Source organism: Cyprinodon tularosa, unplaced genomic scaffold, assembly GCF_016077235.1.
Source record: "Cyprinodon tularosa strain WSP-4 unplaced genomic scaffold, ASM1607723v1 ctg961, whole genome shotgun sequence".
Classification (NCBI taxonomy): Eukaryota; Metazoa; Chordata; class Actinopteri; order Cyprinodontiformes; family Cyprinodontidae; genus Cyprinodon; species Cyprinodon tularosa.
The window spans coordinates 243,799-270,277 of NW_024039742.1; the positions used below are offsets into that span (position 1 = coordinate 243,799).

Genomic DNA, 26,479 nt, shown 5'->3' on the forward strand with positions numbered 1-26,479 from the left:
TTCTTAGGTTTTATGTAAATCAACAGCCAAAACTTCAAAGTAGGGCTGCAACAACGAATCGATAAAATCGATAAAAATCGACTTTTAAAAGCGTTGGTAACGAATTTCATCATCGATTAGTTGTGTCGCGCGATTAATGCGTCATCCGCCGCCGCCGTCATCACATCCACTTGACTGAAGCGGGGGAAGAAGAAAAAATACGGCAGAGCGAGCCAGCGCTGCAGGTGCAGTGTTGCCAACTCAGCGACTTTTCAGACCACTCCAGCGACTATTTTTCAAAAAAGCGTCTAGCGACAAATCTGGCGACTTTTTACGGTGTCACTGGCGGCTTTTGGAGACTCTTACGTGAAAGCATGTATCGTTCCTACTCTGCCGTGGGGCGCCTCCCCCCGCTCCCGCAGGAGTCCCTCTCAGCGCTGCAGTCAGAGCAGCGGGATGTTTACCCTCAGCTTCCAGACTGCAAATGAAGCGCGCATGCGCCGGGATTGACGGCGCAAATTGATCACAATAATTAAAATAGCCTGCGCTTTGTACAGTGAAAAAAGTCGTAACATGCAACTTTTGTCAAAACAAATTAACATGGCACGGAACCACCATGTTTGTTTCGTTTAAAAGTGGGGAAACGTTACGTTAGTTTCTCAGGTAGCTCATCTGATAATTTCCTTACCTTGTTAGTAGGTTACAGACAGTGATAAGGTTGGCTACTTATTTTACTTTTAATTTTATTTGAATTAGCTTAAGCACCGTTTATATTTACTTTATAAATAAATTAACTTGCAAATGATGAGGGCAAGGCTTTTAAAGTTTAAATCTTCTGGCAAAGATAAAGTAAAGAAGATCCTGCAATTTATGGAAGTAAAGCAGAATAAAATCCAGCAAGATCAGTAATATGTCAATTAATTATATGCCACATTTCCATGTAAATATCTGTCTTTGGAGGATGTGTTTTTTAGCACCCCTAGTTCTCTCATTTTTATTCCAAATAAAATTTATAATTTGAATCACAGGGCTATTTTTATCTCTATGGTTCAGTATTTTCTCAAGTAGCAACTTTAACTGCTATACTTTCCTGTCTTAAAAGGCAGAATTCTATTAGTCTAAAAAAAACCTCATTTGTTGAAATGGGGGGGCCTATTGTTTGAACCCCTTAGGGGCTTTTAAAAAAAAAAAGTCTTTTTTTGCACTTTATGAAACAAAGTACCCAATATTTTGTGGAAGTACAGCTACATTTCTCATGTAAGTTTGCGTAGTTTTAACACAAACATTTATTTTTCATATTGCACCAGTACAGTTAATGATTCATCCGATTCATCGTTTAATCGAAAAAATAATCGGCCGATTAATCGATTTTTAAAATAATCGTTAGTTGCAGCCCTACTTCAAAGCTTATTTCCATTAGAAAAATCACTAAACTTCCAACACTGAGCTACTTGTTTTTTTTTTTTTTCTCCAAACATTTTTTTATTAGTTTTATGTTTTCACAAATAAAAACAATAGCTCATACAATGTACTGCTTATAGTCTTACATCGGTATGCAAAGAAAAAAAAAAAAACAAAAAAAAAAAAAAAAAAAGGGGGGGAAACCAGCGCCCAGTGTTACATTTATGTAATATCATGTATCCAATAGACATGTTTAAGGCCTGATAACACAAACATACCTAGCGGTGGTGGTAAGAGAAAGGAAAAGAAAAATGCCTAGTGATACGAAGGGAGGGTGTCCTTTAGTTAAGACCTGGTGAAACCTTCCACTTCATAGAATTCTGACCTCTCATCAGCAGTTGTGTCAACTCTTTAGGTAGATAGCTAAGCACAGGAGACCACATATCAAGAAAATGTTTTTCATTACCCTTAAGAACCGCACAGATCCTTTCATGAGGGAGGACCCTAAATATTTCCCTGTACCACTGTGTGACAGTTGGTGGCGTATTCTTAATCCAATTAATTAAAATGCATCTTCTGCCCAGCAGCAATAATTTGTCACAAAGCTTGAAGTGTGATTGTGTCAGAGTGACTGATTTTGAGGGGAGGCCAAGAAGAAACAGACCTGGGTCACATCTGATCTTTACATGAAACATGTCACTCAGCTCTTTAGAGATTGCAGCCCAGAATCTTTTAATCAGTTTACACTGCCAGAAATAATGATAGTATGTACCAACCTCTCTTCCACATTTGGTACATAGGGGAGAAAGCTGCCGATCCATCTTATTCAGTATAAAGGGTGTTATATGTAAGCGATGTAGAATCTTATACTGTGTCTCTCTGAGCGTATTACATATAAAAGTTGAATTAACTACATTAATGGCTTCTTGCCAGTCATCCTCGATGTATACTGTGTCAAGGTCTCCCTCCCATTTCCGCGCAATGTCCCCGGCACCACCTTGGGTGAAAGAGTAGAGCACTGCGTAGAAAGCAGAAATAAAGTGCCTAAGTTTTTCCCGGTTGACAAAGAATTTCTCAATCTCATTGTGTGTGACCAAGCCAGAAGGGGAAAGCCCCAAAGAGCCAATGAAATGGCGAATTTGAAGAAAACCGAAAAAGTCTTCTTTGGGAATACCAAATTTTAATTGCAATTGTTGAAATGTCATAAGTACGTTCTCTGTAAACAAATCTCCGATCACTCTCACTCCTCTGCCATGCCACAAGTCAAAGATGTTGGGCTTAAGGCCTGGGATAAAATCCTGGTTTCTTATGAGAGGTGTCAGGAGTGAGGAGCAGAGGCCACCTCCTGCATGGTTCCAAATCCTCTGCCAAACTCTAATTGTGTTGTAAATAATTGGATTATGTTTAATATCTCTTGGTAGCTTCTTCCTATCTCCAGTAGTGAGGCTCCACAAAGAAGCAGGCTTAGAGGCCCACGAATCAAGGCAAGAGTTTGAGTTAAGGTGAGCCTGTAACCACTCCCACAAAAAACGAGCATGGCAAGCCCAGTTGTAATAGTAGATGTTTGGCAAAGCCAGGCCACCTCTGTTAACAGGAAGTTGTAAAGCTTTGATTTTCTGTCGGGGTCTCCTGCCATGCCAAATAAATCTAGAGAATGCTCTCTCTATATCTATAATGACTTTTTTAGATAGCCAAAGAGGTAACATTTGGAGGGGGTATAATAGCCGTGGAAAAATATTCATTTTAATTAAGCTTATACGCCCCATAAATGATAAAGGAAGGTCATGCCACCTTTCTAAGTCCCTTTTTATTTTACTAACTATTGGAGAGAAGTTAAGCTTCCATAGTTGTGACAGGTTAGGGGACACCCTAATTCCCAGGTAAGTGAAGCCATGTTGGGAGCATCTCAGGGAACACCTAGACGGTAGGTCCTGTATCGTAGCAATACCTAATGGCATTGCCTCTGATTTATCAAAATTAATTTTATAACCTGAAAAGGAACCAAACTCATGAATAGTGGATAAGATAGCTGGTATTGAGATGTCAGGTTTTGTTACAAATAACAGAATATCGTCTGCATATAATGCTATTTTATGAATTTTACCATCGATCATCACACCATGCACCTTTTGTTGTGACCTAATAGCCACTGCTAGGGGCTCCAGTGCAAGAGCGAACAGAAGCGGGGATAGAGGACAACCCTGTCGAGTTCCCCTATGTATTGTGAAAGATGGAGATCGAACACCATTAGTCATGACACAGGCTGATGGGGAACTGTAAAGTATCTTGATCCATTTCAGAAAATCACCCCCTATCCCGAATCTCTCCAAGACATTGAACAAGTACTTCCATTCAATCCTGTCAAATGCCTTTTCAGCATCTAAAGACACAGCAAAAGCCCTACAGTTCGATTGGCTTGCGTACTGAATTACATTAAGTAATCTCCTCATATTTGTGAGGGAAAAGCGATCTTGTATGAACCCAGTCTGATCTGGGTTTATTAAGAAAATCAACAGCTTCTCCAATCTCATTGCAAGTAATTTAGAAAGCAGCTTACTATCTACCCCGATAAGGCTAATAGGTCTATATGAGCCACAGGAGTCTGGTGGTTTATCTTTTTTGAGGATGAGGTTTATGTTTGCCAGGTTAAGGGTTGGTGGCAAACCTCCACACCCAAACGAGTGCATAAACATGTCAGTAAGTGGTCCTACCACCAGGTGGCTTAGTTTCTTATAAAATTCTGGACAGAAACCGTCGGGTCCAGGGGCTTTTCCACCCTTAAGGGAGGCGATGGCTTCTCTGACTTCTATCTGAGAGATTGGAGCACCTAAGACTTCTTGTTGTTCATCTGTCAGGCGAGGTAGAGTCGCGCCACTTAAGAATTCCGTTATTTTAGCATCGGATGACCTGCATTCAGATGAATAAAGTTTTTGATAGAATTCCCTCATAACCCTGTTAATGTCTGTCGTTTTATGATATCTGTCCTGGTTGTTGTCTTGTAGTGATGAAATTGTGTTTGCTTCCATTCTGCCCTTTGTTAGCCTTGCTAGTAGCCGGCCCGGTTTATTCCCTGTCTGATATAATCTGTGTTTAGCAAAGAAAATGGTTGATTCTGCCTGTTTTGTGAGTAATTGATTTAAAGCTGAGCGAGCTGCTTCTAATTTCTCAGACAGTACTCTAGAGGGTGAATTTTTAAATTGCAGCTCTGTTTGTTGTACTATTCTTTCTAAGTGTAATTGTTCTTTGATGGCAGCTTTTTCTGAGCTGTGGTATATGAAATGACACATCCCCTAATAAAAGCTTTAGCTGTCTCCCAGAGTAACGAAGGGTTGACATCTGGGGTCTTATTAGTATCCATAAAGAAATTCCACTGATCTGTAATGTAGTCAACAAAAGATGGGTAGCTCAGTAAGGAGGGATTCATCCTCCAGTGGCGAGAGGCAGGATCAGCATAGGGGGGGCTAATGCATAAAATAACAGGAGAGTGATCGGAGATTGTACATGTGCTGATTGAACAGTTTCTAACTCGATCCAATACCATTCTTGAAGATAGGAAGAAATCAATCCGAGAGAATGTTTGATGGGGATGAGAAAAAAAAGTATAATCTCTCTCCCTAGGGTTAGTGACTCTCCAGGTGTCATATAGTTCTAAGTCTTGGCAGAACTCTTGTAATCTCAGACTTTTTCTTGAAGTTGTAGTAGACCTGGGAGGAGACTGGTCAACGTCTGGGTCGTGAATACAATTAAAATCCCCCCCCACTACTATGTACGGCGTATGTACTGAAGCAATGTCCGACAGCAGTTTTGGGAAGAAAGTAGCCTCGTATATATTTGGGCCATATATGCAACCTAATAAGATGTGTTCTCCATAAAGATAGCCTGATATAAGAACATAACGACCGTCATTGTCGCTTATTGTTTTCTCCAAAGTAAAGGGAAGACTCCGGTGGATTAATATAGCAACTCCTCTACTCTTAGAGTTATATGATGAGTAAAACACCTGGCCCACCCAATTCCTCCTCAATTTAAGGTGCTCATTGTCAGTTAAATGAGTTTCTGACAATAGTGCTATTTTTGTGTTTTCCTTTTTCAAGAATGTTAGAATCTTTTGTCTTTTTATCACATTATTTATTCCCTTAACGTTAAGGGAGACTATTTTGAGATCACTCATAATAAAGTTGACAATAATTTTATTATCTGTGAGCGAGTGTCACAATAACAGTATACCTCCATGAGTTTAGGAAAAGTAATTGACAAAAACGGCAGTTTTCTGACATGAAAAACAGGTAACTTACATTGTACGCTGGCATAAACAATAACGAGAAGAAGAAAAGAAAAAAAAAAAAAGAAAAAAAAAAAAAAAAAACATGAACAAAAGAACGGCCATCAACAAACGATGGCCCCAACAAACCCTCTAACCCCCACCCGCCGTCCCCCTTTCCCCTGTGCGGTTCTAGACCGCCAACAGTAGCAACAAAATGAAAACCGGGGCACTTGAACCCGAGAAGAATTGCCGCCGAGAAAAGAAGATCAGACATCCTCCCTAAAGCTAAGCCCCCCACCCCACCCCGAGCCACAACAATTTAAACGTGTTGGTGAAAAATCCCAGCAACCAGCATGTTTTATAATCAACTCTTGTTCATCCCTGTGAGGCACAAGGTAAACAAAAATCCGAGTTGTGGAACATCTGTCCAAGAATTAGTCACATACCGTAACAACAGGATTCTGCACTAAAGATAAAAGGAAAGAAAAAGCGGGGCATCAGCCTCCAGGGAATGGACCAACGCGTGTATTCAACCAGACCATAAGATGGTCTCAGTTCATTTCGTCCAGGAAAGCAAGTGCATCTTTGGGTGATCGAAACGAACGGGTTTTCCCTTCGTGCATAAAGGACAGGACAGCCGGATATCGCATGGAGAATCTCACCTCCTTCTTGATAAGAAGTTCACACACCCCGTTAAACGCCCGGCGCATCTCCTTCACAGCAGCGGTCATATCCTGTCTGATGAAGATCGGTTGGCCTTTGTATGTGAGCGGAGCCTGCTTCCTTGCAGCCGTCAGGATCCTGGAAGTATCTCTGGAGTGATGTAACTTAATAATCACAGCGCGCGGTCGGTCAGGTCTCAGCGGTCCAAGGCTCCGATGAGCCCGGTCGATCTTAATGACGCCCCGCTTAGACTCCAAACCAAGAAAAGTAGGGAGCCATCTCTCAAAAAATGAGACTGGTTGTCGGCCTTCCGTATCTTCTTTGAGATTGTAGATCAGGATATTATCCCTACGGCTCCGACCCTCCAAATCGATACATTTCTCCGTCAAAGAGCATACTTTCAACTCCAGCTCCTTCAACCTCGGTCCCACCGTCGACATGTTGTCCTCCACCGCTGAAATGCGGTGCTCTGCTTCCGTGATACGTTCCGTATTGGCTTCTATTTTGGCAGAGATGTTACCCAAAGTGGTAGAGAACTCCTTAAACTTCATGTCAATCAAAGCCGAAATCTTCTCAGTAACAGATTGGGAGATATCTGCGGCTAGTGTGTCAGAGCCGCTAGCTAGCACCTCGTGCTGCTTCCCTGTTGGCTCCTCAGTTGGTTTATAAGTAGAAGATTTGGCTGTTTTAGTGTTGGGCATGTTGTCGGGTTGCTATAAATATAAGCCTACAACTTGTCAGTTTAGATAGGGATATAAGAATAATCCAAATTGGCTCGAGAGGAGTGGGAGCCCAGCGGCAAGCGTCCGCTCAGGATAACTGCATCACGTGACTCCCCCTGAGCTACTTGTTAAGATCGAATACCAGAGAGAGATCCACAGGAAGTCAAAGTGCCTCTCTGCCTCGGAGGCTTCTTTCTCCAGACGGACGACAAATTTTACAGTATTTCCTGCTCCTCAAACCAGCACCACCAACCAGCATCCAGAACAGAGGAACACTCTGTGGCTCAGGGCTTCCCATTACAACCTCATACTGGGACAAATCAAAAAGCTGCTGACAAAAAACAAACACGGAAAAACATTCATTTATGGAGTTGAAATAACTATTTCAACAAAGGCCAGAATAGCCTCAATAACCACTTCTGTTTTGTTTGGTTGATAGAATGGAAAAATGAAATGCCTTCAAAATCACATCATTAACCTCAGCAGCTGAAATGTTCATACATGTACCGTCAACTTGAAAGGGTGATATGTTCTATTACCACAGACTTTTAAGAGTAAAATAACAACAATTATCCAAACCAACCTGACTAACGATCATGGCAGGTTTCCCTAGCAGTGTTAACTTTCACTAAACTCCCTCCAAAGCCATAATTCTGTTCTCTTTCTCTGAGACCAGTCAAGATTACCTTAGTGTTGTGCTCTGAATCTTTTCCCTGCAGCAGAACCCAAGTGCACTTGAGACACTTAACACAACAAACTGTCAGTATTCCTGCTAGAGAGCAGAGTTCATGGTTCCATCAACTACAGAAAGTCCTGAAGAAGAGAAGCAGCCATAGCTTATCGCTGCAGTTTCAATACTACTATAATTTCGTTATTCCTTGTTTTAGTCATATTTCCAGATTAATGTGGTCACACAGCTTTCAAAAAAGTCCACGTCTGTCAGTCCAATAAATATTTTCCATAAAGGCTTGTGGCTAAAGAATGGGATCCCATTCTTAAGAGCTACAGCGCTTCCACCATTTGCATGTGAACCTGATTAGAAAGAAATTTAAGTTATAGGATACTCCATACTCAAAACTAGACTTGCAATAAGAGTTTTTTTGATAAGTGTGAGACGACCTTTCGGTTATTTTCTTCTAGCAGTTATTTTAGCCTTAAAACTCTCAGAATCAGGCCGTTTCTCCAGTCTTTGTTTCTTACTGTTGAATCAAACCTTAACTAAGGTACAGGTCTGGGACCAGCAAAGGTTAAGATACGGTCCTGGTTCCTCTGTGACGTCATGGATTAGTCCTCAACGCACTTTGAACTAATTTTGGGAAGCAAGACCCTCCTGGGATGGTTCTGTTTGGGGACAACAGGGGCTCAGTGGCTAAAGTTGTTGCTTCAAAGGTTTTAGGTCCAGTGGCGCCCCCAGAAGTGTTTCATAGGGGGGGCCAGATTGGGCAACTAAAAATGTTGGGGTGGTACACTGAAACTAAAAGCCATAATTTCAGGGTTTGAATCTACTATTACTATAGTAAACGTGCCTGTAGAAATCACAGATAATTAATTAAACACATACTCATATCTTGGTTTATTGTTTTATTTTTACTCTTACGCCGCTGGCTGTGCATAATGAGATGAAATGCTGAACTGATGGTACTACAATTTACCCTGGCGAGTGGGGTGACCAGTGAGGTGGCCAGGGCATTGCACAGGGTGGCTGTGGCCACGACCTGATGGCGCCACTGTTTGGTCAGGGTTTTACACTTGGCTTTTTTCCTGGGAGCACTACAGTAGTTCTCACAAAGGAAAAACAAATCAGGAGAACAAGAAAAAAAGGGGGCACTAAATTTCTTGAGCACCAAATTACCTGCCTGATTCTGATCCTGGCATCATAAGGTTGTCCTCAAAGTCAGACCATGGGAAGTGTTTGATCCAATCTGATTAAAACCTTTAAACCACTGTTACTAAAAATCATGAAAACACAAATTGCTGGAGGCTTTTCCTTTTTGCTGACATCTCCCATTAAGAATGAAAACAAAGACCACTTATCTTGATCTAAATAATAATTTATGCAGGTTTTACCTTAATCTTTGTCCTATGGCATTTATTGCATTTTTTGTAAGACCAGTCAGAATGATGCCATATCATTTTTTCTAAGATTCCTGTTTTCCTCTGATAAATAATATACATATTAGAATAAATTGTTTAACCACTAACCGTTCAATCACTATATAGAGCAGGGTATATATAATAGACTTTATAGTGAACTCAGGTGACTGACCGTTCGGACACATGACCTCTACTTTTCGATCCCCATTGGTCATGTGATTTTGGCTCCCCACGGTGCCTGCATCATCTTTGTTCTTTTTCGCCCCAAAATCTAATCCCATCATGCTTTGGGAGGAGAGCTCTTGGAAAGCATTTTAGGATATATCTGCTTTTCTAGTGACATGGATGGTCACTACTTTTAAAGGAGTATTGTGGGAAATTTTTAGTCTACCTTTTTGTCCACACTCATAGAATGGCGTAACCACTATAAAGTGCTCTATATAAGAGTTACACAGTTTATCTTTTCAGGTCCAGAGGCCTTGTATATAAAGCAAGCATACTTACAAAAAACGTCCATCACAATATTTTAAGCCCAACTTGAAATCTACAAAAAGGAAAGATCAGTGAATATATTCGATAATTAATGCAAACTTATGTTGAATTTCAGAATTTCTTATTACTGAAAAACGCTGTTTAAAATTCTGGAGACTATTTCATACATGAATCCCTCAGGTTTTTAAATGAAACCTGGATTTTTCAAAAGTTAAATCAAGGGATGTGCCGATTTAACAATTTGGGCCGATATCAATACCTGATCTTATTATTAGTTATGGTTGATTACTTATTACTGATGTATATATTTAGCTTTCCTTTTGATATCCATCTGGGGAAAAAAAACACTTATACTGTTTCTCTGCTTTCATTTAACACCATACAATCAATATCACTGTCAAATTACAAAGATACCACATTTCCGACCCCCTAAAGAATAATAAACAGCAACAAGTTAGGTAGTGATTGTTATTGGTGTAGTTTTACAGTGCAGATCAATTTTAAAAGAAGTTACAGAATAAGTCTATAGGGATAGCATTGCCTATCAGCACTTTGGTAAGGAGTTGGACCAGATATAACGCCAGGCAGAGAGGAGCAGTTTGTAAAAGGTTTAACTGAAAAAGTCAGAAAAAGACAGAGCAAAATGAAGACGACAAAGCATAAAATGAACTGTAGTTGCATGGCAGAAAACAAAGGCAAGGAGAAACGGTGAATCTATGACCAATTGAGCAGGATACAGTGGGACATAAGCTTGATTGCAGCTGAGCTGTGAAGCAAGTTAGCAGGTAAGATGAAGAAGTTGGAAGATATGGCACGATGCAGAAAGGAGACCATAGCCTGAATGGAACCAAACCAACCATAATCTAACTATGCAGGGATCTTCAACCTTTTCCAGGTCAAGGACCCCAAACTAATGGTGAGATGGAGCGGGGAACTGCTAGTTATATATATTGTATGAAATGGTGTTACAGTATATTAAACTGGTCCTATAGTCACTCTATTACAGATGGAGTAATGTAACAAAAGTAGTTTCTCCCTGGCTTTATTAAGTATTTCTGATTCTGATTCCTGGTTGATGGGACAGGTGTTGTGAATGAAACGGTTCCCAGCTTGAAAGAGCTCCTGTGTGTCGCTGAATGTGTGCATTGATGACTGGAAGACATCTTCTGCCTCCATTTATCTGTTTACTAAAGTGTGTTGAATTCGTGTTAATGTGGATTTAAAGACATTTCAATTAGTGGAAAAAAATTGCAGGGGGGAATATAAAAAAAAAGTAGTCAAACAAAACTTTTACGACCCCCATGCAGTCCCTCTGTGGACCCCGAGGGGTCGTGGACCCCTGTTGAAGACCTCTGAACTAAAAGATCAATCTTAGCAAGGTTACAAAACTTAAAAAGCACCATGAACTAAGGATAAGAAGAAATAAGAAATTAGACCTAAATACCTAAATAATAACGATCAGAATCTGATCCACACAAAAAAAAGAATCAATTAATTAATTAATCAATCAATTAATGAATTAATCATTATGGTTATAAAGCTGTAATAGGGTAATAGATTGGTGTCCAACCTTAATCTTTATGCACAGCATCTCTGTACACATTATGTTAAACCACAACTTTCCCATTACTCAGGGACATTGTTGATTTTTTTTCACAGTGGAAGCAAAGTTTTACACAAATACACATAAAAACCCCTTCAATTGTCCTAACATTCGATCAGTAAGGGATTAGCACTGCTCTTTCTGTCTTAAATTTTAGTTTTTTTTGTTTTTGTTTTTACTTGTTCTAGTGAGGGATCAAATTCCTTCTCTTATATAATAAGAAACCCTGCAGTCTGAACAACATTCAGCCTGTTTTTCCTCCTCTGAGACTTTCGGACAGTAAACCAGCGCTGTCTGACAGTAAATATCCAGCTTTGAAGTTTTACGCATTGGACCAAATTAATGAGACACGCGTGGGTTAGTCCAGAACATCATTCAGATGCCAACTCTGAAAGTTGGTCATTAAAACTTAGACTTCTAAGCTCTGCTTAACCCCCAAAAAATAATAATAATCTAATCAAACCGTCAGCTGAGCCCACAGAGGAGGAGGAGGTTTCTCACCTTCCCCGGATCTCCTTCTCCCTGCAACGGACTGACAGCCAGCGCTGCTCCATGTTTCCCCGCAGAGTCTGATTCTCGCAGCGGGAAGCAGCCGGAGGGACAGTGCGCATGTCTGCTTCTAACAGTTAAAGGTTCACTTCTGCAACCCACCTCATTCAGCTGCTTTTTTTTAGTAAAAAAAAAACAAAACAAAACAAAAAACAAACAAAAACAAAAAAAAATAATAGAAAAGAAATAATATCTAGTTTTATTTCTTTTTCAGTTGCAGTTTTTAGCTTGGTTTCCAAATATGCGCGTCAGAAACGGAGCAAACCACCGTCAGAAAATAGGAAATGTTTGTTTCAATAATCACAATAATACGGAAGAGGATTAGGGCCACTAAAAAAATAAAAAGTACGGATTTTTATCTCAGTATAACATGAGAAAAAAGTCAAAATTCAGAATTCTGACTCTTTCACAGAATTCTGACTTTAATCTCAGAATTCAGATTTTTTTTCACAGAATTCTGACTTTAATCTCAGAATTCAGATTTTTTTTCACAGAATTCTGACTTTAATCTCAGAATTCAGATTTTTTTTCACAGAATTCTGACTTTAATCTCAGAATTCAGATTTTTTTTCTCAGGATTCTGATTTTAATCTCAGAATCCTTACCTTTTTTTCTCACAATTTTGACTTGAATCTCAGAATTCTGACTTTTTTCTCAGAATTCTGTCTCTAATCTCAGAATTTGACTGAATTTTGACAGCTAACAAAGGTGTTAGCGTCAAGTTGTAGCCATGTCTGTTTTAGAGACTAAACTAGCTCTCTTGTTTTAATCACCTTCTGCTCCTCCATTAATGAAATAGCATCACCTGGGACCCCTCTGGCACGTAAAAAGTCACCTAATTCCGTAATTTTCCACCAATGTGTTTCTGGCCCTACCAAACAACTCACATCTTTGTCATTGAAGCTGAGTGCTCCCACATCTCTTCCTTCATGGTGCCCATCTACATTAAGGTCCAAACTTCTTAATCAGAATTCTGAGATTAAAGTGAGAATTCTGACATTTTTCCCATATTAAACTAAAAATAATATTTAAAAATCAGTTAACTTTTTTATTTTTTTAGTGGCCTTACTCCTGTTCGATACTATAAGTAAAATAAAAATTTTAAATAATATTTTGGGTGTATTTTATCCTAACAATAGCCTTGCCCTAATTACAGTTTTTTTGGATTGCTTACACACTAAAGTTAAAAGTAGTACACTATTAGCAAAACCTTACACCCAAGAAGCAAAACATCAGCCCTTATTTGCACAACTATAAGCACATTGTCAACCTCACACTTGTTGCAAAACTCTACACACAGTGATTTGCAAAACACTAAACACACTTAACAAACATTACACACAAAAATCTATTATGAAGTCACTTCCTTGCAATACCAAAGCACTGACTGTCAAATTACCGCACCTTCCAACCAATTGATTCAACACAGTCATCAGGTGTGCAAACACTTGTTTGCTTAATTGTAGACACACCAATAAGGTGTATAAGCACTATAAAAAGCAGCAGGTGAGTTCATCGGTCTTCAAGCACAATGGAAAGAGTCAGAGAAATAGTAAGACGAGGTGGAGGACGAGGTGGAGGAGAAGGAGGAGGACAAGGAGGAGGACGACAAGGAGGAGGAGAAGGACAAGGAGGAAGGGGAGGAAGGGGAGGAAGAGGAATCAACAGAGGAGGAATCAATGGAAGAGGAAGAGATGGAGGCCATGCTGGAGGTAGAGGAAGAGGAAGACAAGAACGTGCTCAAAGAGGACCGAATCTGACAAATAAGATCCGTGCAACACTGGTTGACCACGTTGTCAACCACGGCCTGACGATGAGGGAGGCTGGTCTGCGAGTACAGCCAAATCTAAGCCGATACACAGTGGCAAGTGTGATAAGAACATTTCGACTGGAAAATAGGTATTGTAAAAATATCATTATATCAAAAACATCTGCACGGTTTCAGCAACTGCTAACAGTACTGTATTCTATGCACTATCAGCACTTCTGTTACCTTTTCCTGTGAAATTACTGTACTATTGTTTACTGTTTGTTTTTCTACATAGGATTGAGGGTCAGGAATGACGAGGGGGAAGGCCTCCTATGTTCACAGAACAGAAAGAGAGGGAGATAGTAAACATGGTTTTGGCCAACAATGCTATAATCCTCAATCAGCTCCAAGCCAACATTGTCAATAACCACGTCGGTTTCAACAATATCCATCAGGTCTCAACATCAACACTGGCACGCATCCTAACAAAAAACCATATTCAAATGAAGAAAATTTATCGAGTGCCTTTCGAGCGCAATTCCGAAAGGGTGAAACGACTGCGGCATGATTATGCAGAGGTATGTATTCACCTAAGCATTGTGATCTTGCCTATTGTCTCATAATCTTTTACTGTACTGTAATATGTATACTAGATCTACACTGAATACAATTTTGCCTGACACTGTTCTTCAGAGAGTTTTACAATGGATGGAGAGGAGATCCAGCATGAGTTCATTTACGTAGATGAGGCTGGGTTCAACCTGACGAAAACACGAAGGAGGGGAAGAAACATCATTGGCCACAGGGCTATAGTCAATGTCCCAGGGCAACGTGGGGGTAATATAACACTCTGTGCAGCCATCACACAGAATGGGGTCCTCCACCGCCATGCCCATATGGGCCCTTACAACACAGCACTCATACTTACATTCTTGGACCAATTGCACAACATAACAGCAGCAAATCAAATCGATCATATGCAATACATTGTTGTCTGGGACAATGTGTCTTTCCACCGCTCTGCTCTGGTTTAGAACTGGTTTCAGCAACATCCACATTTCACCGTCGTATATCTTCCACCATACTCTCCACTTCTCAACCCTATAGAAGAGTTTTTCTCGGCATGGCGGTGGAAGGTATATGATCTCCATCTCCAGGCTGAGGTACCCCTCGTCCAAGCCATGGAGGAGGCCTGTGACCAGATGGAGGTAGAAGCAATGCAAGGATGGATTCATCATTCAAGACGTTTTTTCCAAGGTGTCTTGCTAATGACAACATTGCCTGCGATGTTGATGAAATTCTCTGGCCAGATCCAGCTAGGCGAAGAGACAATGTCTAGTTTTTGTTTTGTTTTGTTTTTTACAGTAAACTTACAGTACAATACGTAAAGTGACATTTTGTTGCAGTATTATGAATCTCCATGTCAACATTTTGGGCGTGTTGAGAAATAAATGAGTTTCTTCAGTCTGCAACATTGGTCTTTTGTAGTGTTTGGTGAATTTACATTATATTTGTACTTTGTTGATGGTAGCCAACTCTAATCATAGGGAAGTAGAAGTGCTAAAAGTGTTTTAGGTTTATCACAACAGAGTGTAACTCGTGCAAACAGAGTATAGTAATGTGAAATGTGTGTGTTTCATATGGTAACAAAGTGTGGTTTTTAAACAGAAGTGTATAGTTTTTACAAGAGTGTTTAATTATGCAAAGCATCTGTAGTGTTTTGCTAATTGGGTGTGTGGTTGTGCTAATTGTGTGTAGTGTTTTGAAAACACAGGCCCTGTTTTGAAAATCGTGCTTAAGCAATCCAAAAAAACTGTAACAGGGGAAAATGGGGCTTGCTGTAAAATTGCAGTTATCCTTTCTACCAGAAGGTGCAACAAAAAAGTGGAATAGGCCTAGAAATTTTGTCATTTTTTGGACAAAAGACCTTTGAGCCTATGGGCCTATGTAAAATACAATAAATAAAAATAAATAAAAAGATTGAGATTCACTACTTTGTTGTCAAATGTACTTCAGTGCACGCTGACAGGGAGATTAGTCTTTTTTTCTGACTGAGTTCAGACAAACGAAACACAAAGTATGATCAGTCTCTCCACATAATGCAGCCACTCCTTTCTAGCAAACCAAGTCAGTGCCACAGAACATGAGAACGTGTCGTTACCACATCGCTGTGCAGGAAATTTAAAGATGGTTGTTGGCTGGAACAGTGGAGCAACCAGGGGGTGGCCAGGGGTGGCCACTGCCACCCTTAGCAATGCCCTGGCCACTCTACTCCTCAGTGTAAATTGTAGTGGCATCAGTTTAGCACTTTATCCCATTATGTACAGCCAGCGACATAACAGTAAAAATCCCACAATAAACCAAGATATAGGTGTTTACTTACGTCTTTATGATTTCTACAGATAGGTTTACCACAGTAGATTCAAACCCTGAAATTATGGCTTTAGTTTCAGTGTGCCACCCCAAGATATTTAGTGGTCAAAACCGAACCCCCACTATGACACATTTCTGAAGGCACCGCTGGGCTGGAAGGGCCTGCCTAATCCAATCATGCTAGGTTGGATTGCGGGTGCTGGGGCTGGGCCTGCCGATGCAACAGCCATCAGAGGCGGGAAGACAGTCTACTCCAGCTGTTCTCCGTTGTCGTGGTTGCAGTACTAGTGTTCTTCTTCACTGGTGATGGTTTTCCAAAAAAATCCTAAATGTGTTTCTTTGCCATATTTCCTCCTCATTTCTGTCATTAGACTACGTAAATTTACTAGTCTGCTGCCACAGCGGGATACCTCCTCACACAGCGACATCTAGCTTACCTGACGTTGCCATGAAAATGTAACTTCCATGAACTTGTGTTGATTAGGCCTCAAAATTATTAAATGGAAATCCAAATACATGTAATGGAAAATAAAAAAAAATCGGAATAGTTTCCCTAAAAATTTCATAAGGATAAATGTGCACAGTATTTTTAATAATTGTTTTAAAAATCTCCCCCACCCCTGATTTCCGCGGCCATTACAAAGTACAAAATATTTACTCTATATGATAATGAGCTTCACTCAGATGCTGGCTGTGACTGGCTTCCCAGTTATAAATCTGGACTTTTTATGGTAGATATTAAGGCATTCAGTTATACCTCAGTAATTGTTCTTTTTAACCTCACACAGATACAGAGCTAGCATTAGAAAACATGTTTTTTTGGGCAGTCATTTTACGGTGAGGTGTCACATGTGAGAAAAGGTCACCATGAAAATTTAACTTTATTTCATAGATGCAGTTTTTTTGGATTGCTTAAGCATGATTTTCAAAACAGGGCCCGTGTTTTCAAAACACTACACACAATTAGCACAACCACACACCCACTTAGCAAAACACTACAGATCCTTTGCATAATTAAACACTCTTGTAAAAACTATACACTTCTGTTTAAAAACCACACTTTGTTACCATATGAAACACACGTTTCACATTACTATACTCTGTTTGCACGAGTTACACTCTGCTGTGATAAACCTAAAACACTTTTAGCACTTCTACTTCCCTATGATTAGAGTTGGTTACCATCAACAAAGTACAAATATAATGTAAATTCACCAAATACTACACAAGACCAATGTTGCAGACTGAAGAAACTCATTTATTTCTCAGCACACCCAAAATGTTGACATGGAGATTCATAATACTGTAACAAATGTCACTTTACGTATTGTACTGTAAGTTTACTGTAAAAAACAAAACAAAAACTAGACATTGTCTCTTCGCCTAGCTGGATCTGGGCAGAGAATTTCATCAACATCACAGGCAATGTTGTCATTAGCAAGAAAACTTTGGAAAAAACGTCTTGAATGATGAATCCATCCTTGCATTGCTGCTACCTCCATCTGGTCACAGGCCTCCTCCATGGCTTGGATGAGGGGTACCTCAGCCTGTTTGCACACCTGATGACTGTGTTGAATCAATTGGTTGGAAGGTGCGGTAATTTGACAGTCAGTGCTTTGGTATTGCAAGGAAGTGACTTCATAATAGATTTTTGTGTGTAATGTATGTTAAGTGTGTTTAGTGTTTTGCAACAAGTGTGAGGTTGACAATGTGCTTATAGTTGTGCAAATATGGGCTGATGTTTTGCTTCTTGAGTGTAAGGTTTTGCTAATAGTGTACTGCTTTTAACTTTAGTGTGTAAGCAATCCAAAAAAACTGTAAAAGAGAGGCGAAAGTACCAGGATAATGAGAAGTTAAAAAGACAGAGCATGGCAGCTGCAGTGCCTGCAGTGATGCTGAGGGAAGTCAGGCAGGTGACCCTAGGAGTATGGTGAAAGATTTATGTCAACTACCATACTTTTGCACGGTACTGTAAAACATTCAAACCAGCTTAAATTCAGGGTATGACAGCAATCCCATTTACAATGTTGGTTACAAATCACTACGCTGGGTTTTCAGCACAGTGAGGGAACTGCAACTTTAGAACTATATAAACAGATCCTCTGAAATACATGTTAGTTTGTCTCCATAAGCCAGCTTTCTCATAAGGTGAGAAAGCTGGCTTATGAATTTGTGTTAACAAACTGCCTGCCACTGGTTTGGGCTGCAAGCAGAGCTATTGGGAAGCAGCGGTCCAGGTGCAGTGTATGATATGCAAAGGATGGGCATATAAAGAATGCACCCCTAGTATGCAAAAGCTATGCAAAAATTTCAGCTTAGATGTGGATAATAATAACTAGTGAGATTTTATTTTGTGTTTGATCATGCATGTTGCATATTAATGTTGTCAAAGGCATTTATTTTTTATTTTTGCTATAAATACAGGAAGGATGGGCGGATGATTATTTGCAGTGATGCTAAAATGAGTCTGTTTCTTAATATACTCATGACTAGGATTTCCATATAAAATTTTTCTTCAGGTTATTTATAAAAAGGCCAAATATAACCAATTCCAATTTTATTATAAATCTTAACTCTAAAATGATGTGAGGGCATTGAAAGGAAATATGTAAAAACACCCACTGAATGTAAAAGCCTCCTTTAAGTTATCACTTCCTGTTATTTATAGATAAAAACCCGCCGACCATCAGATGGGTAAGTATCAGGACTGTTGACTTATCCAGCCTGATGTCAGCTGCTTTACAGAAATGCCACACATCTTCATTTTCATAAGCTTTCGGCTAAAAATGGTCGGCAGGTTATTCCCTATAAATAAAAGAGGACCAGAAGACCTCACCTACAGTATTCAGCCACGCCAACAATTCCCTTTAGTGACACTCCTTTCAGAGACATAGACAGCAGTGGTGTCAAATGTACAGATATTTGTTACTTAAGTAGAAGTATCAACATGACCTCTTTACACAAGTAACAGTGAAAAAGTATGAGCTCCAAAAACTACTTAAAGTATAAAGTAACCTTTAACAAAAACAGCCAGATGCCACTATATGAATTTTAAAGCTCAATTTTTCAACTATTTTGAAAAATTCTTTGAGATAGGGCCAAGGATGAGGGAGGTCTTGTTGGTCTCCATCTCCCGTTACACTATCGCCTGTGTTCGACCTTTCAGACATTTCAACATCTTTTTCTGAATCCAACATTGTAGCATGGCATAGACAATTCACGTTTGCTGCTTGAAGAACACCTGCTTGCTTCTGAAGATTTCCTTTAGCTAACCAATGAGTGTTTGCGTTCAATGACTCATCCAATTACACTAGTTTTCACTAGATATGGGTGGAGCCAATGATCTACATTGGATGGGGCACATGATGTGAAATAAATATTTAGAAACATTAAACCGAAGCCAAGAGTAATGAGTAACGTTTGTTTTAAAAATGTAAGGAACAGAAAGTACAGATACTTGTGTGAAAATGTAATGAGTAGAAGTCAGAAGTAGGAAGAAAAAAAGCAATGGAGTAAAGTGTAGATGCCTAAAAATTGTACTTAAGTACAGTAACAAAGTATTGGTACTTGGTTACTTGACACCTCTGATAGACAGGTACAGTATGGGGCATTGCAGGCTAACAAGAGAAGCCAAACGACCACCATTCCAATGGGGTGGATCTGTTTGTCCAGTTCAATTTGCATGTTTTTGCAATTTGATGCAGCCTTTGTTGGGCTACTAAGAGCCTCGAACTCAATGCTATTCCTGACATTTTGATGATAATAAATAGCATACTTATGCTTAATATGTTATATTTCTGTCAGTAAAGCTCTGTACTTATTATACACTGGAGCGTTAATTAATCAGAAGCTAAAATCTGATACCCAACCACTGTCACTGGCCATTTCTTCTGGATAACAACCCTAAAATACGCCCAGTGTCACCCCCTGATGAAATAGTGAATAGGGAATAATGAACCAATTACAGTTGCTGTCATGTTGTTTTCTTAACAATATTGAAAGTTTCATTGAGACATTGGCTTTCTGATGAATGGTTGCATCTACAATAAAAATTCTAAAGTCCTTAAAGTCAAAATTAAGCCTTTGAACATAAAAAAACAGAATTTTTGCATTTTGTGTATTTCAAGTTCTCATTGTGCAAAACTAACTTGTCTGTCATTTTTAGCAGATACCTGTTTCTGCTTATGAACCAGCTGATTTATATTAAAATTTCTCTTTGCAGATAGATATAGGCTGTGTGTAGCCTTTTTTGTTCACTGTAAGTACTGTTAATATGTCTCTCACCTGCTGTCTGGCTCCTCATTCTTCAAAGTCTCAGTGGTTTCCTGCTTCTCAGCTTTTGGGTCAGAAATTGGGTCCATTGGAACATAAACGTCCTGCTTTATAACCATGTTTAAATCCTCTGTTGCATGTTCGCCCCTTTTCGCCTTGCACGGTTTAACCCGCTCATCTGACAGATCAGTGAGGCAGCTGGCAGGTGCTGAGGTCAAAGGTGAGGCTCTGCAGGGTGTAGCGGGAAGCGGCCGAGCCAAAACGGGCTGAGGCTTCTCCGTGCTGTTAAAGCTCAGTGTGGACAGAGCACTAAGGAGGGGGGAGTCTCGAACATGTTCCTCTGCCTTCAAACTCATCTCCTCTTTGCCCATTGCAGCCTTCAGGCCCTTAAAGCTACTCTTCTTCTCGCTGCGGGGAACAGTCCCAACATGGGTGTACATGTCGCTGGAGCGGGCATAACTGGAGTTGCGGAGACCCGAATCCATGTCGTCGACTGACTGCTTCTCTTCCTCCACTGCTGCTGCTGCTTGTTTGGCTCCACAGAGACTCTTGTTCAGCTGAGAAGCTGCTTTGTTGTTGCTCTTCTCTGATGAGCGGCGGGAGGAGAGGTTGGTGAGGCTCCCGAACCATTTAAAACCTGCAGAGGAGGACGCAGCTCATTAGGCTTCAAAGGAACATCCTTTTTATGAACATTTCTCTGCTGTCACACACCAGAGGCTCATTCTTTCACTTTTTATGGTCATTAAACTTTAGCTTTTAGGAAGGAAACTGCTGGAAAACTTTATATATTGGCTAAAAATGTTCAGTTAAATATCTCAGCCTTTAGTTATGGAGAAGTTTTCATGGACTAGTGAATAAGATGCTTTATACAAAGCACAAGGCAGTTCAAACCAAATATTATCTAAGAAACAATCATAATGATGATGAAAGTAAAATAAAACAGAGGTAGACATTGACTTTAAGGTCTGATAAGTAAGCTTAACAAAGTAATTAATTGGAATTAGTACATGAAATTTACACCAAAACATTTCAGCCTGTTACCCAAAAATTAAGACGCAACAGACTAGTGACCCAAGTTCACTTTTAAAGACATCACTATATTTTGCTAGACAAATAGTCCAGTGATAATGTTAATTTTTAAATAGATGTATTCTTTAAATCATTTTCTACCATTGCATTCATCAATTAAAATTTGTATTTAATCAATGATGCTTTTAATTGTTCCAATGTTCCTTTCAAACCGTATTTTTGAGTCATGTTTTAGATAAAAACATAAAAACATAAATGTGATGATTTATTAATTTCAGGATATAACTCCCCCCCCCCACCCCCACCCCCCCCCCCCACCCCCACACACACACACACACACACACACTCTACAGTCAGGGCAAAATAATGAAGTAAGTTCGGCTTAATTATTTTATAAAAAGTTGAATATTAGTATTTTTACCTCTGCAGCTTGTTGACATTACTATTTATGTAAGTGTTATACTTTATAGAATCTATCTCTTTATTAACATTATTATTATGGTCGATTTGATTCCAGATTGCTCCTAACCCCTAAATGTGTTCTTAATCAAGGTACCTAACCCTAAGATGTCTGTATCAGCGTATGAAGGTCTTTGTGTTACTGTTATATAAATTTAGCCTAGTTACCGTTTAAACACAGGCTTGTTAACATGTATAAAGGTCACTGTGAGATTTCACTTCTGACATGTTTTTCTATTCACTCTGATGAATAAATAAATAAAATCAATGTAAAAACAAACCAAAGCCCAATTAATTTTAAGTTGCTTTAGGGTTAGTTTAGGGAATAAACTATAATGATCATTACCAGTGACTAAAAGCCAGATGTTCTCTTTGGATCCATGGGCGAGGCCTTCACTTCCTCATACTAAGCAGACTATTTTCAGAAAACGAACTGGATCTAAAACCATAAATGATCCTGAAGAGCATCTTTGAAGGAATTCTATAATGTCAGATTTTAATGTTTTTTAACATAGTTTGATTTATTTGGATAATATAAGATAGGTTTGCTCAAAAGGTGATAGTTGGTGAGGAAACCTTGCCTTTTTTGCTAAATAAGTCGTAGTTTCTAAACATTTCGCTCCCATTCGGAGAGCAGCAGCCAAGGACTGATTGAGTCAGATAACCTTCTGCTGTTCAACAAACCTTTAACATCTTAAAGACTTTAAAACCTCATATAACTCCAGACCTTCAGTCTGTTTCCTGTCAAACTTCCGCATGATTCTCTTTAAAAATGGAGGATCGATGTGCAGCAATCTAAGAAAAAAACATTTAATACACAATTAACATTTTAATGTAACAATGGTGTTCACAGAGAGGAAATGAACTACTAATTTATCATGAATGTAAAGATGACATGGCCCTGATATGTTGACATTTCCTCTATTTTACTTTCCCTGAACCAGCTTTTCTGTTGGTCCACTGCTAAGGTCAGTTAGAGTCAGGTGATTCAAAACTTTTTAACTGGATCCAGATCATTAACCTCCAGTATTTTTGATTTTATGTTGTAAGAAAAAAAAACATCTGAGGATTGTTTATCCAGGAAAAAAAAACTTTCAACAGAACCAGTTTAGGCTCTGAGAACACTGCCAGATATTTATCAGCTCTTTTCTGGTATCAGACGTCACTACAGAAACACGCTTTATTAATTCATAACAGCAGCTTTGCTTTGTTGCTCCATTGGTTTAAATACGACATGTCTGAAAAGCGATGGACTAAGTTACGTTCAGCAGAAGTGTTTTCCTCTGAAACACTGATGTGTTTGGAAAGGTGTGACGGTGAAATGGAAAGCTGGGAAGTGTTATCTGAACAGAGCTTGAATTGGTTACCTTATAAAAATAATGAGTCATCATAAAATTGTTAAGAACTATTAACAATCCCTGATTTTACTGCTGGGGAATGTACTTATGTTTCTCAATCCCTTAAATGGGTGGAAGGAGCTTACCGCCTGTAAAGCAGTTATATAACATTTACTCACTCTGTTTGGATGATTGAATGCATTTGCATTGTTTTCATTTAGTAAATAAACAAGAAAAGAATAAAAACAGCTCTCCGATGTGTTTGGAAAGGCAGATATTTCAACTTATCAAATCAAAAACACACATATCTATGCGACAAAACAACATATTTTAACATGTTGCCTTAATTTTTACTAATCAACAGGAAAATATATTAACTTTCAATAAAAAAAAAAACATGTGTTAAGCATGAGATAATTTGTTTTGTTTTTTATTTAATACATTTTTGTTAAATTCGTCCATAAATAGATGACTTCCCCAGCGGTTCTGTGAAAGTAAAATATCTGATTCTCTGTTTCAGGTTGAAAACATTATTCCTCCTGAATTCAAGGTTCAACAATGCTTTGTGAACATGCGCTATGTTCTTCATAGGCATTCAATGTTAAATATTAACAATGCAAATGCATGATATATATGTGCAAACAAATCTACTATTTACGCTGCATGTTTATGTACACCATCTTAATTTAGAATAGAAGAACTTTGACATGTGCAGGTTTTCAAATTTCCCTTAAATAACAGCAAATGGGTTTGAGTTTTAAAAAGGAAAAAGAAAGCAACAAAAAAAGAGAACTCATAAGTGTTTTGGTTCTGGGTTTTTTGAGCACCCAGAATAGCGACATGTTCTGAAAGCAGCTGAGGCGTTACTGCTTATCAATTTGAAGCTGATGGTTCAATGACTCTTGCTGATGCTGTTCCCCCATTAAAACATCAGATAACTCAGTTTGGATCAAGGATTAGCGTCACTCACCCCTCATAGCACATTATATGATACATTTTATTGTTATTTTCTTTATTACAAATACCTGTGTCCATTTAAAAACATGCCTAATGATTATGAAAGAGGACATATTAGAGCATGAAATAAAAAAATCAGGCCTGATAACCACGATACTGCATCTGACAATTATGACTTTAAGAACCTTGTAAAAAGCCTCAGGAGCTGAAAGATAGATCAGCCTTTAGTTCATTTATGGTAAGTTTTATATTTTTTAGGAATCAGAAAAGACCCAGATGATTGGAATTAAATACAGTTCTCGGCTTTGTTCATTACTGGTTGACAACATACTGTTATATCTGTGTCAAAGGGGGCTACACGGTGTAGCAGTTTGTAGCCCTGATGCTTTGCAGCAAAAAGGGACCTGAGTTTGATTGTCCTGAGCTATCTCTATAGTTATGCTGCTATAGGCTTAGACTGCTGGAGGACATAGGGACCACTTTTTTTTCCATCATTCTGCCTCATTCTATCTCTATTCTCCCATTCTGCAGAATCTGTTAGTTCAATGTCTAACAATTTGCTCTCTCTGCTTTTTCTCATAGTAGCTTCGCCTCGTCTGTTCCTGTTTGGCTGTGACTCCATCCTGGAGAGAAACATCTGCTGTGCTGCTGCCATCAACACCTTTGTTGTTCGAGATCGGCCTGTTTTTCAGAGTAGTCCTGTTTCTCTGACTGTAACTGGCTGATGTGTTCTCTTGTCAGCTCCTCTGACATGGGAGCTGGCTTGGAGCTTGTATGCCTGGCAGTGTGTTTCCTGGACGGTTCCACCTGTGGAGCTGGTTTACAGTTGCCTTTTGAATCTCTGCTTCTTTTTATATGTCTGTTTCTGTCTCCTTGAACCCCAGTCAGTCTCGGCAGATGGCTTCTCACTCTGAGCCTGGTTCTGCTGGAGGTTTCTTCGTGTTAAAAGGGAGTTTTTCCTCTCCACTGTCGCTACAAGCATGCTTAGTGTGAGGGATTGCAATCAACTGGTTTTCCTAAGATAGAAAACTTTAAAGTAATATAACTGTATGATCTGGTGAACTGTAAAGTGCCTTGAGATGACATGTGTTGTGAATTGGCGCTATAGAAATAAACTGAACTTAATCTAATTGAGTTTGATTCCTGACTTAGGGTATTTTTGCATGGAGTTTGCATGCTCTGTGTGTGCATACATGGGTTCTCCCCTGGGTACTCCAGCTTTCTCACACAGTCCAAAAACATGACTGTGAAATAAATTCCCTAAGTTGCCATTTGAGGTGTGTGTGCAGGTTGTGAGTTTCTATGCTGCTCTGTAATAGATTGGCCCTATCCATGGTATCTTCACACCCATAGATTGCTGGAGTCATAGGCATCATTCATTTCTGATGGTTAAGCAAAGTAAGATGCATTCTTGGTTCAAGGTTGGACCATCTAACTCATCGGTCTCAAACTCTAGTCCTTGAAGAAAAGTTTCCTGCAACATTTAGAAGCTTCTGACTTCAAAATGAGCCCTTTAGCTGAATTGCTACGTTTGAGTTAGTTTTATAAATTAGATCCAGGTATGAAGGACAAGGAACAAATCTAAATGCCACAGGATACTGGAACCTTAGGATCTGAGTTAAAGAAAACTGATTAAGCTACCATAAAAATATTTCTTTGCACAAACAGCCTGATACTGAAGGTAAATGGTTGATTTAACTGCCAGATTAAATCTCTAAAGACCCTCAAACATCATTTCAGCTCCAATTAGTAAGGTGAAGTAGATAACAGACAAGATAAACAATTTCCAGCTGCAACATGACTATAATTCAGCTTATGATTGGAATGAGAAAGACACAGGGAGGTGTTGTCCCTTCCTGCAGACATGTACTGTCCCCTCTCTGCTCAGCCGAGGCCCCGTCCTTTCTGGCCGCACAAAGAGGACCCTGTGTTTATTTTACATCGGTCCGAGAAGAGGTTTGTTAGTGGAACAGTGGACAAAGAAAATGAAGATCCACCCAGACAAGTGTCAATTCATCACATGTTGCCAGGAGCTTACACAACGCTCACATCAGCATCGTCTCTCCAGCTTTCAGCGTTTTTAATCAGATGGATCATTTTAAGAAATGTTGAAGTCAAAACAGGGCAATCTGTTTTTTGCAGATTCATCGGAAGTTTCAGTATCTGTTAAAAAGGGAACTTAAACTTAATTGATTATTCAAGGCTTATTTGAAAAAACTGTTGACTCATAACAGAAGTGGTAAAACATTGAGGTTTTATATCACCACTCTATATAAAAGTGAAATACCCAAGTGTGTACAGTAGGTGGTACTTTCTCTCCAACTTCCAGAGGCTAATTTTATTTTTACTGAATTATATATACTTTATTCCAGATAACCAATAAAATAAATATTTAGGGAGACACCTTTTAATATTTAATTAATTAAAAATGTACCTGTTAGTGTATAATCCTGAAAGATCAACCAGCGGGGATTGAACCACCACCGTTTAGCAATGACTTAACAAATAGTTGACGTTAAATCCCAGAAAACCATT

General features: G+C 39.2%; 1 protein-coding gene across 1 annotated transcript in view; it reads right to left on the reverse strand.

The window, feature by feature from the left end:
* LOC119776869 (SH2 domain-containing protein 3C-like) overlaps positions 1-26,479 on the reverse strand; it is a 44,342-nt gene that overhangs the window by 17,069 nt on the left and 794 nt on the right. Inside the window, exon 2 of the mRNA XM_038275495.1 lies at positions 20,175-20,799. Within this exon, the coding sequence (XP_038131423.1) occupies positions 20,175-20,799 (625 nt within the window). The remainder of the gene's footprint in view (positions 1-20,174; positions 20,800-26,479) is intronic.